Genomic DNA, 12,358 nt, shown 5'->3' on the forward strand with positions numbered 1-12,358 from the left:
TCGTCTGCAGAATTTCATTCAGCTGCTTTGTAGGTCTCTGGAGCCATGGTCCAGAACTCTAGATGCTGGTCAAATCATCGGATGGCTGGGCTTAAGCATCTTGGTCATTCTCAATCACCATCAGCAACTAATTATTCTTCTCTTGAGCTTTTGTTTGCTGCAAGAACCCCATTAAAGTGTTGCATGCGTATATAGACTCTCCTTGTTAGGATTTTCTAATGCAAATGGGATAATGGCCATGTCATTTACCGAGCTGGAAATGCAAGCTGTTCATGATGCCTGTGTATTTTTGGTCATGTGATGCTGTAACATTTTAACTGGGGAGATGTCAAAGTAAAGTGTAAAGCTTCTACCAATAGGGGAAGTCACAAAACTCTTTAGAACAGTGGAATATGTGACCACCATGTATAAATCACAGTACTATCATAATGAGGGTAGAAAACGGAAGCATCAATTGCTTCCATTTCTCAGATTTCTGCTTGAACCCTGTAGTAAGCACAAGAGATTCTGCAGAATGCTGGAAATTCAGAGCAACACACACAAAATGCTGGAGGAACTCAGCAGGTCAGGCAGTATCTCTGGAGGGGAATAAACTCTCAATATTTCAGGCCAATACTCTTCATCATTTTGATTTCTCCAACTTGTAGTAATTTATTTCCCTCTCACCTCTTCTCTTCTTCTCACCTGTTGATCTGGTCCCCATCCTCCGTCCCTTTCTCTCATGGTCCACTGACCTCTCCTAATAGATTCATTCTTTAGTCTCTTCCACTTATCATCCTCCCCCAGCTTCTTACCTCATCTCCTTCCTCCACCCACCCACCTTCCCCCTTACCCGGTCTCACTTATTACCTGCCAGCAACACCCTCAACTCACCTTCTTATTCTGGCTTCTGCCCTGTTCCTTTCCAGTCCTAGTGAAGATTCTTGACCCAGAACATTGTCTGTTTAGTCCCAAATACTGTAGCAATTTAACTGCATACTTGTGCACAGTAAGTTCTCACCAAGAGTATAATGTCATTGCTGGCTCCCAACAACATCAATGATGTTGCGATGAGTAATGACTTAGAAATCTAGATGCACAATGCACATTTGAAAACTGAAGAAGGGTTTCGGCTCAAAACGTCTAACTGTTTATTCATTTCTATGGATGCTGCCTGACCTGCTGAGCTCCTCCAGAATTTTGTGGGTATTGCTTTGGTTTCCAGCATCAGCAGACTTTCTCGTGTATATGACATATGAAAGCTGTTGATTTAGAGTGAAGCTCTCCAACTGAGACCCCAATCTCCCCACCCTCCGGTTACCCACCTCACTCTGTGCCCACGCAGCCCAACAATCCTCCTGTGCTCTTGATCTTAGCTTGTGGATCATAGAGTCTTTAGCCCATCTGGTCCATCGAAGCTGGTCACATTTGCACATAGATGACGCTTATCCCTCTAAACCTGAGATTATCAACCTTTTCTATGCCACAGACTCCTACCACTAAGCAAGGGGTCCGTGGTTGGGAACCCCTGCTCTAAACCTTTCCTATCTATGTACCTGTACAAGTGCCTTCTGAACATTGTTAATGTACCTGTCTCAACCACTGCTTCTAACTGCTTGTTCCATTTACTGGGCTGTCCTCTTACCATAAGGCCTATGGGAAAGAAAGGAGTGTGTAGCAAGGATGGTAGTGATGGTCATCCAGACCAGACAAGCAACCTTTATTTGAATTCTCTCTGATAGGCCTCCTAGCTCATTGCTTTTAACCCATCCATGAAGATGTTTTGCCTAACTTTGAGTGCCACAGTGCTACAGTGTTGAGTTCAGATTTCATTTCCAGCGCCACCTGTGAGGAGTTTGTACATTCTCCCCGTGACCGCATGGGCTTCCTCCATGTGCTCTGGATTCTTCCCGCAGTCCAAAGGCGTACTGATAATTGATCGTTTAAATTGTCCTGTGATTAGGCTGGTGTTGCTGGGTGATGCAGCTCAGTATGCAGCAGGGCCTGTTCCGCGCTGTATCTCTAAATAAACAAACAAACTGACGTCATTGAAATGTGTACTTAAAAGCCTGTTTGTGCGTGTGCGTGTGTGTGTGTGTGTGTGTGTGTGTGTGTGTGTGTGTGTGTGTGTGTGTGTGTGTGTGTGTGTGTGTGTGTGTGTGTGTGTGTGTGTGTGTGTGTGTGTGTGTGTTCAGAGATCAATAACGCTAAGACAATAGTGAAGTTATTAGCATTGACGAATTAGATCGGAGCCCAAGGGCAGATTCTAATAGTCTACGGACAGCAGATCCGGGGCACATGTTCATGGACTACAGTCTTAGTCTGAATGAAAGCTCTGACTCAAAGATCAATCCAATCACTAAAGTATATATATCCCTGAGGTTTTTAAGGACAGAAAATAGTGTACTTTTCCACCATGTCTTTCAGAAAGTCTTGTAGAGCACTGCTCTACAGCACCAGCAAACCGATCAGAGTCTGTAAGGAGTTTGTATGCTCTCCCCGTGACTGCGTAGATTTCCTCCGGGTGCTCTGGTTTCCTCCCATATTCCAGAGGTGTGAGTTATGGGCATGCTATGTTGGCACCGGGAATGTGGTGACACTTGCAGGCTACCCAGCCTGCCCTTGCTGATTTGATTTGAGCCAATTAATGCTGATCTTTCTTTGAAGACTCGTGATCTCAGCTTGAAGACTGGGGGGGTTGCATTTGATCAAAACCGAGACCCAAAGATCAGGACCTAACAGGTCAAGTGTCTTCGGCGATACCAGGTCTCTGAGAAATTACTTTCTGGATGGCCTCAGCACAAACCCTTCACTGCAGAAAGTGCCTCTAAAGATTAATGCCTGAACCCATTAAGCGGCCACCCTAGAGCATGATGTGTTAATGATAAACCCAGCGAAGGTGGCCTGCCAAGAGAAAACGAGAGAGTGCTCAGCTAGAGTTGGCTGTAAGCCCAGCCCATGTGAGATGCAAGCCCAAAGCTATCTTCTACTCCTCCCGCACCTCTATGAAACAAGCCGATAGTTGGTGTCAGCATAAAGCACGGAGGCAGAGCAGCCAAAGGAAAGATGTGAGGAAGCTGTAAAACATCTGTCACCGTGTTTGCTCTACTTGACTGTAGTCCTGTGCCTTCTGGCACGCGTTGCCTGTTGTTTGTGCTTGCTGTCTGCCAGGGGTTGACTGGTGTGCTGTTTTCTTTCCGGTTTAGGTTGTCAGCAGAGTAGCAGCTCAGCAAGGGTTCGATTTGGACCTGGGATACCGGCTGCTGGCTGTGTGTGCTGCAAACCGGGACAAGTTCACGCCAAAGTCTGCAGGTAGGGAGAAGCTTCTAATTTTTGTGTCTGTCTCCTGTAATTCCAACTCCTCTTCCCCCTCACTCCTCCTTTCCCCCACTCCTCCTTTCCCCCACTCCTCCTCCCCCACTCCTCTTCCCACATTCCTCTTCCCCCACACACCACCTTCTCCCAACTCCTCCTCCCTCCCTCAACTTCTCCTCCCCCCACTCTTCCTCCTCACCACCCCCCTCCCCCACTGCTTTCCTACAGATGCAAATTCTGTCTTTTGTAAAGTGATTACACTCTGTTCAACCATGGCCGTTTTCCTGTGTTGTATCTGAAGTAACCAACTCCCCATATATCCTACCAGCCAGTGCTCTGATACTTCATCAATAAGACCCTTGAGGATCAAAATGCTTAAGCGAGAGAGAGAGAGAGAAGTGCTTGTTAATGCCGGTGGTTATGGTTGTTGAGTTGAACAGGATATTGTATGTGTGTTGCAAGACAGATTGCATATTCTACAATCAATACATTGGGCCTATTGTTTATCTTGGACCACAGGAGAGCTAAGTCTTTGGGATGACCTCTCACATTTTTAGTGCTTGGACCTGTCCCAGTTGGAGAGCTGCCGTGAAGCCTCAGCACTCTGAACGTGAGCTGACACCAAGTTCACATAACCCCACAAAGGAGAGTGTCAAATGTGGGTGTCTCTCTTAAAGTTGTCTTTTCTTGTTTGAAAAAGCCTGGTTCATTTTACCTCACTGGGAAGCTCCTAACTTGGGTCTAGAACAGGGATTCCCAACCTTATTTATGCCATGGACCCTACCATTAACCGAGGGGTCCGTGGACCTCAGGTTGGGAACCCCTAGTCTAGAGAGAGATTAAACAAAAGCAAACAATATTGGAAATACGCAGGTAGAGCAGGTGGCATCTGTGGAGAAAGAAACAAACTCATTATTTCATAGATCCATAGAGTTAGACCATACGCAAACTGGCCAATCGGCCCAATTCACACATACCAACAAAGGTGCCTGTCTGAGTTAGTCCCCTTTGGCCTATATCCCTCCAAATCTTGCCAAACAGGTTCTAATCCAAATGAAGGGTCTCAGCCCTAAACATTAACTCTTTATTCCCCTCCATAGATGCTGCCTGACCAACTGGGTCCAGCATTTGATGTGTGCTACTTATTCAATGTGTTTTTAACATTGTAGTTGTACCTGTCTCCACCACCACCTCTGGCAGCCCATTCCACGTAGCCACCACTCTCTGTGTGAAAAGAAATGCTCTCAGTTCCCCCTGCTTTTTTTCCAGTCAATGAATTTCTCCATCAAGTCTTTCCTGGTGGCTTATCCAAGTCATAAAGTGAAAGTGTCCACATGGTCACTGCTGGGGGCTGGATCAGGCTCTGTTGAATGCATGAAACCAACCATCTCAGACCCTGTGGTGGAACCACGGATTAGAACACAGAACATGACAGCACAATACATCCCATTCGGCTCACGATGTTATGCCAACATTTTAACCTACCCCAAGATCAATCTAACCCTTCCCTCCCACATATGCCTCCATTTTTCTATCATCCATCTGCCTCTACCACCAGCCCTGGCAGGGTGTTCCACACACTCACCACTCTCTGTGTAAGCAAACTACCTCTGACATCCCTCCTATACTTTCCTCCTGTCTCCTTAAAATTACACACAAGATGAATTATTTAAGGGACACCTGAGTGCAAACTTCCTCTTAGCCATTGCTACCTAGGTTGAAGGGCCTGTTTGCATGCTGTGTAACTTTATGACTCTACAACATGATATGTGACTACATCAAGTAAATACTGGAGAGCATCACCAAAGATTGTCACTGTGAATGGAAATGTGGGATAAGCAAAAAACTATGTGGAGATGTTGTGGTGAGAAACAAGATTAGATGCAAACACAGCAGATGATTAAAATAAAACCAGATCTTTCAGTGCAGCCGTTGTACTATCTGACTTTTATAAGCATTGGTTATGTTACTTGTGAAGTTCTTGAATGTCAGATTGTTGTCTTATGTGTTGAAAATGCTGGCTGATTTGATTACTATGTTGAGTATATTGAAAGGCATTTGTCATGAATTCTTGTTTCAGATGATAGGGTGGCTTTGCCAGAGGTACACGGATGAAGTGGAACTTGTTGGATTCTGTTGTTTAAATCCAAGGTTCTTTTGGACATCAGGAATGAGGCATAAAACTTGTAAACGTAAGAAATTGTAAACGTAAGGAGACTAGTGTTGAAATTGCAGGGGCCCTGGCAGAAATATTTAAAATGTCGATATCTACGGGTCAGGTGCCGGAGGATTGGAGGATAGCTCATGTAGTTCCGTTGTTTAAAAAAGGCTCAAAAAATAAGCCAGGAAATTATAGGCCAGTAAGTTTGACATTGGTAGTAGGTAAATTATTGGAAGTAATACTAAGAGATATGATCTACAAGTATTTGGATAGACAGGGACTTATTAGAAAAAGTCAGCATGGCTTTGTGCGTGGTAGGTCATGTTTAACCAATCTATTAGAATTTTTCGAGGAAGTTACCAGGAAATTGGAAGAAGGGAAAGCAGTGGATGTTGTATACATGGACTTCAGTGAGGCCTTTGACAAGGTCCCGCATGGGAGGTTAGTTAGGAAGATTCAGTTGCTAGGTATACATGGAGAGGTAGTAAATTGGTTTAGACATTGGCTCAATGGAAGAAGCCAGAGAGTGGTAGTGGAGGATTGCTTCTCTGAGTGGAGGCCTGTGACTAGTGGTGTGCCACAGGGATCAGTGCTGGGTCCATTGTTATTTGTCATCTATATCAATGATCTGGATGATAATGTGTGATCAGCAAATTTGATGATGATACAAAGATTGGAGATGTAGTGGACAGTGAGGAAGGTTTTCAAAGCTTGCAGAGGGATTTGGACCAGTTAGAGGAATGGGCAGAAAAATGGCAGATGGAGTTTAATGCGGACAAGTGTGAGGTATTGCACTTCGGAAGGTCAAACCAAGGTAGAACATACAAGGTAAATGGTAGGGCACTGAGGAGTGCAGTAGAACAGAGGGATCTGGGAGTACAGATACATAATTCCGTAAAAGTGGCATCACAAGTAGATAGGGTCGTAAAGAGAGCTTTTGGTACATTGGCCTTTATAAATCAAAGTATTGAGTATAAGAGTTGGAATGTAATGGTGAGGTTGTATAAGACATTGGTGAGACCGAATTTGGAATATTGTGTGCAATTTTGGTCACCTAATTACAGGAAGGATATTAATAAGGTTGAAAGAGTGCAGAGAAGGTTTACAAGGATGTTGCCGGGACTTGAGAAACTGAATTACAGAGAAAGGTTGAATAGGTTAGGATCTTTATTCCCTGGAGCGTAGGAGAATGAGGGTTGATTTGATAGAGGTGTATAAAATTATGATGGGTATAGATAGAGTGAATGCAAGCAGGCTTTTTCCACTGAGGCTAGGGGAGGAAAAAAACAGAGGTCATGGGTTAAGAGTGAAGAGGGAAAAGTTTAAAGGGAACATTGGGGGGGGGGCTTCTTCACGCAGAGAGTGGTGGGAGTGTGGAATGAGCTGCCAGATGAAGTGGTGAATGCAGGCTCACTTTTGACATTTAAGAAAAACTTGGACAGGTACATGGATGAGAGGGGTTTGGAGGGATATGGCCCAGGTGCAGGTCAGTGGGACTAGGCAGAAAAATGGTTCGGCACAGCCAAGAAGGGCCAAAAGGCCTGTTTCTGTGCTGTAATGTTCTATGGTTCTATGGTTTGAAATCCAAATTTGGTGGAAATCCAAGGCAACACACACAAAATGCTGGAGGAACTCAGCAGGTCAGACAGCATCCATGAAAATGAATTAACTGTCAACATTTTGGGCCAAGATCCTTCTTCAGGATTGTTGCTTCACAATAGTTTTATTAAGAGTTGATAGAACAAAGGGAACAGGAACAGATCAATGACAGGGTTTTACCAGTTTTAAAGTGGAGCTAAAGATGGTGCCTAGCATAAAACAGCTACTTTTATACCCAAAGGATAAGAAATTTCCATAAATAAAAGACAACCAATTAGAAAATATTTATTCCATACTACCGTGAAATTAATCAATGAGAAAATACTAGCCACTTAATGAAAGAACAAAGAAGCTCTAGAATTATAAACAAGAGAAAAACTGCAGATGCTGGAAATCCGAGCAACACACACAAAATGCTGGAGGAACTCAGCAGGCCAGGCTGCATCTATGGAAAACAGTACAGTCGATATTTCGGGCCAAAAGCCCTTCGGCAGGACTGAAGAGGAAAAGCTGAGGAGTAGATTTGAAAGGTGGGGGGAGGGAAGAGAGAAACACTAGGTGATAGGTGAAACCTGAAGGGGGAGGGATGAGGTAAAGAGGTGGGAAGTTGATTGGTGAAAGATACAGAAGGCCATGAAAGAAAGAAGAAGAGGGATGAGCACCAGAAGGAGGTGATGAGTGGGCAAGGAGGTAAGGTGAAAGAGGGAAAAGGGGATGGGAAATGGTGAATGCGGGGGGTTGGGGGCATTACCAGAAGTTTGAGAAATCTATGTTCATCAGGTTGGAGGCTGCCCAAACAGAATATAAGGGTCGTTCCTCCAACCTAAGTGTGGCCTCATCACAACAGTGGAGGAGGCCATGGATGGACATACTGGAATGGGAATGGGAAGTGGAATTAAAATGGGTGGCCACTGGGAGATCCCGCTTTTTCTGGCGGACGGAGTATAGGTACTTGGCAATGCAGTCTCCCAATCTAGGTCGGGTCTCTCTGATATACAGGAGGTCACACTGGGAGCACTGGACACTGTATATGACCCCAACAGACTCAAAGGTGAAGTGTTGCCTCACCTGGAAGGACTGTTTGGGGCCCTGAATGGTAGTGAGGGAGGAGGTGTAGGGGCAGGTGTAGCACTTGTTCCGCTTGCAAGGATAAGAGGGAGATAAGGGGGGAGGAATGAATGGACAAGGGAGTCGCATAGGGAGTGATCCCTGCGGAAAACAGAAAGTGGGGGGGAGGGGATGATGTGCTTGGTGGTAGGATCTTGGAGATGGCAGAAGTTTGGGAGAATTATGTGCTGTACGCAGGGGTTGATGGGGGGGTGGTAGGTGAGGACCAAGGGAATCCTATCCCAGATAGAGTGGTGGGAGATGAGGGAGCTTTAGATTTATACTTTGTGTATAGCCACTAGAGACATAGTAAACTGTTAGGTATATAAAGGCTACTTAAAATACAAGCAAATAATTGTTTGATAAACTGCAATGAAAATGACAATTAAAGTTTGTCAAATCTGACAAACTGTTACCTTAATCAATAGTGTTACTTTTTAACACTCCCTGTCATATTCATCATTAAATTGCCAATGCTTTTTGAGTGGTCATGAGACTGACCTGTTTATGGGCAATGCTTGAACGTAGAACATAGAACATAGAAGACTCCAACACAGGACAGCCCTGTAGCATATGATGTTATGCCGATCTTTTAACCCACTCTAAGATTAACCTAACCTTTAGATCATGATCTGTGAAATTCATTGCCAGAAACAGCTGTGAAAGGCAAGTCATTGCATCCATTTAAAGCGGAGGTTGATAGGTTTTTGATGGGCAAGGGCGTCAAAGGTTATGGGGAGAAAGCAGAATGGGGTTGAGAGGGAAAATAAATCAGCCATGGTGGAGTGGACTCTGTGGGTCGAATGGCCTAATTCTGCTCCTATGTGGATGGGTCAGATCATGATCTAGCTCCTTAAACTTCTCGCATCAGTGAAGTTCTACCCAATGGAGCCAATGGTCCCTTGCTGGCTGCCAGTACCTGATGCATGTAACAATCCATCACTCCAGAAGATCGTGAATCCCCATTCCCTATAGACAAACTCAACCGCAGGTGACTCCCGCCATTCCCCCACACCATTCCTGAGGAAGTAACCATGGTGCTGGCGGCGAATCGGATCACTGATGGGCAACGTCAGATTCCTGGGATTTTGAACATCCTTTCTGGAGTTTAGAAAAATGGGGGGGGGACTCTCACTGAAATCTACCAAATATTGAAAGGCCTGGATAGAGCGGATGTGGAGAATCGTAAGCACAAGAGATTCTGCAGATGCTGGCAATCTTGAGCAACGCACACAAAATGCTGGAGAACCCCAGCAGAGCAGTCAGCATCTATAAAGGGAAATAAACAGACAATCTTTCAGACTGATACCCTTCATCAGTGCAGAAGATGTTTCCAGTGGTAGGAAAGTCTGAAACCAAAGGACTCAGCCTCGGGATAAAATGTCAACCCTTTAGAACAGAGATGTGCAGGAGTTTCTTTAGCCAATGTCACAGACGGCTGTGGAGGCCAAGTCATTGGGTATATTTAAGGACGAGGTTGCTTGGTACTTGATCAATGAAGGGCAGCAAAGGTTATGGGGAGAAGGCAGAATCAGAATCAGATTTCATATCAACGGCCTATATTGTGAAATTTGTTGACTTTGCAGCAGCAGTACGATGCAATTGAGTCCGATGTCCATTCAGAAATCGGATGGCAGAGGGGAAGAAGCTGTTCCCTTTCAGGAATCAGTACCTCCTTCCTGACAGTAGCATTGAGAACAGGGCCATGTCCTGGGTGATGGGGGTCCTTAGTGATGGACACTGCCTTTCTGAGGCACTGCTCCCTGAAGATGTCCTGGATACTACTGAGGCTAACGTCCATGATGGAACTGACTGAGTTTACAACTCTCTGCAGCTTATGTCAATCCTGTGCAGTAGCACCCCCACCCCCATACCAGATGGTGATGCAGCCAGTTAGAATGTTCTCCATCTGTAGAAGTTTGTGAGAATAGAGTTAAGAGAGAAAAATAAATCAGCCGTGATGGAATGGTGGAGCAGATTCAATGGGCTGAATGGCCTAATTCTGCAACTCTTTCTAATGGCCTTCCTTAAGGACAGTAAAGTAATCCAGGAAATCTTAGTGTGTCACACTTGCTCTGATTGATCTTCACAGCACAGAAGCAATCTGTTAAGCCTATTTAATCAGTACTGGAGTTAAGCCTCTTTTCAGTGATAGTTCTTCTCTTAGTGCTCCTGTTCATAATCAGTGACTGCCCTGGTGACTGCAACTCCTCAGCATTGTTTGTAAGCTTCGCAATGGGACTCCCAATCCTGCCACTGCAGGCAATTCCAAGCCAGGAGGCACAAGCACTTAACAGCCGAGTCCTTAACCAGAGTGCCCTGTTTCTCATTAGGCAGACGGTGTTGCCTGCATGATGTCATTGTGACACTGAGGACTGTTCTCAAGTAACAAAGGTTGCTCATTCTGTGTCAGTTCATTCGCTCGACGAATAAGATTGTGAGGGGCTGTTTATTTCATTGATGAGCGATCAAAGATGTATTAACTGTGGTTTTTATTAACATTTAATTTGTACTTTGAACTTCGGAGTGAAAGGTACTGCCCCCCCCCCCCCGGTTAGGGTTGTTTGGGCTCTGATGAACTGGAGCTCTTAGATAGAACATTATAGCACGGTACAGCCCCTTCAGCCCCTAATGTTGTACCAATCTTCAAACCTATTCCATCATTAATCTAACCCTTTCCTTCCCCCATAACTATCATCCATGTCTCTCAAGTATCCCTAATGTTTCTGTCTCTACCACCACTCCTGGCAAAGCATTCCATGTACCACCACATTCTCTGTAAAAAAAAAAGTTTTTGACACTCTTCTCTATACTTTCCCCCCAATCACTTGAAAATCTTGTCCCCTCATATTAGCCATTTCCACCCTAGGAAAAAGTTCCTGGCTGTCCATTTGATCTGTGCCCCTTATCATCTTGTACATCTCAATCAAATTATCTCTCATCCTTCTTCGTTCCAAAGAGAAAAGTCCTAGCTCGCTCAACCCATCCTCATAAGACATACTCTCTAATCCAGGCAGCATCCTAGTAAACCTCATCTGCACCCTCTCTAAAGCTTCCACATCCTTCGTGTAATGAAGCAACCAGATCTGAACACAATCAAACCAGTGTGATCAAACCAGAGTTTTATAGAGCTGCAACATTACCTCACAGCCCTTGAACTCAATCCCCTGACCACGAAAGGTCAACGCATCATAAACCTTCTTAACCACCCCATCAGCTTGCGATGTATTTTTGAGGTATCTTTGGACGTAGACCTCAAGATCCCTCAGTTGCTCCTGACTACTAAGAATTCTTCCATTAATCTTGTATTTTTTGCCTTCAAGTTTCACCTTCCAAAGTGAATCACTTCACATTTTTCCGGATTAAACCTCAGCTAGCCCAGCTCTGCATCTGATCAATGTCCTGCTGTAATCGATGACAACACCTATGACAATATCCTGTTGTAGCCTATGATAATATTAATATTGCTTTGGCATTTTAATGATCATTGAGACCTATTCCTTGATCATTGAGACCCCTTGCCCCCGCTTCTGCATACACCATCCCTCCCCTTCCCCAACTAAATGAGACTATAAAATCCCAATCCTCCCCCCACTATTCTCCCAGCCCCTCCACCCACTATTCTACCCCCCTCCCCGACTAAAATGATTAATGGTTAGCAAAACGCTATTACAGTGCCGCTGTCTGTAAGGAGTTTGTACATTCTGTCCCGTACTGCGTGGCTTTCCTCTGGCTATCCCAGTTTCCTCCCACATTCCAAAGACCAAGTTTTAGGGTTAGTCAGTTCTGGGATCCTGTGTTGGCGACACAGGCAGGTTATCCTCTGCATATTTGTGACAAAAACAACATATTTCTCTGTATGTTTTGATGGACTTGTGACAGATCTAATCTTTAAATTTTAATTATTTCATTTGGCAATGCAGTGTGGATCCTTTCCAACTAGTGAGAATAGGAATAATTTCTGAATGGTTTCTGAGTTATTTAATCATTTAATAATTTCTGAATTAATTCCAGTACTTTAACTAGTCCTGATGTGCAGCATCACTGTGAGTCAAAACTTTTTTTTCCCTGTAAGCGTGTGTGTAAGAGCAGGCTTTGTGGGTTTCAGCGTTGGGCAGTCTACGCTGACACCAGAACCACAGCAACACTTGCGGACTGCCCCCAGCACACCTTCCGGCTGTGTTGCTCATTGATGCA

The 12,358-nt window shown here is 44.7% G+C and overlaps 1 protein-coding gene across 10 annotated transcripts in view; it reads left to right on the forward strand.

The window, feature by feature from the left end:
* Positions 1 to 12,358, forward strand: part of zmiz1a (zinc finger, MIZ-type containing 1a) — a 418,554-nt gene that overhangs the window by 277,446 nt on the left and 128,750 nt on the right. For all 10 annotated transcript variants that reach the window (XM_073025599.1, XM_073025597.1, XM_073025596.1 and 7 more), the window contains exon 5: positions 3,186 to 3,291. In XM_073025599.1, the coding sequence (XP_072881700.1) occupies positions 3,186 to 3,291 (106 nt within the window). The remainder of the gene's footprint in view (positions 1 to 3,185; positions 3,292 to 12,358) is intronic.

Source organism: Hemitrygon akajei, chromosome 21 (genome assembly GCF_048418815.1).
Source record: "Hemitrygon akajei chromosome 21, sHemAka1.3, whole genome shotgun sequence".
Taxonomy (NCBI): Eukaryota; Metazoa; Chordata; class Chondrichthyes; order Myliobatiformes; family Dasyatidae; genus Hemitrygon; species Hemitrygon akajei.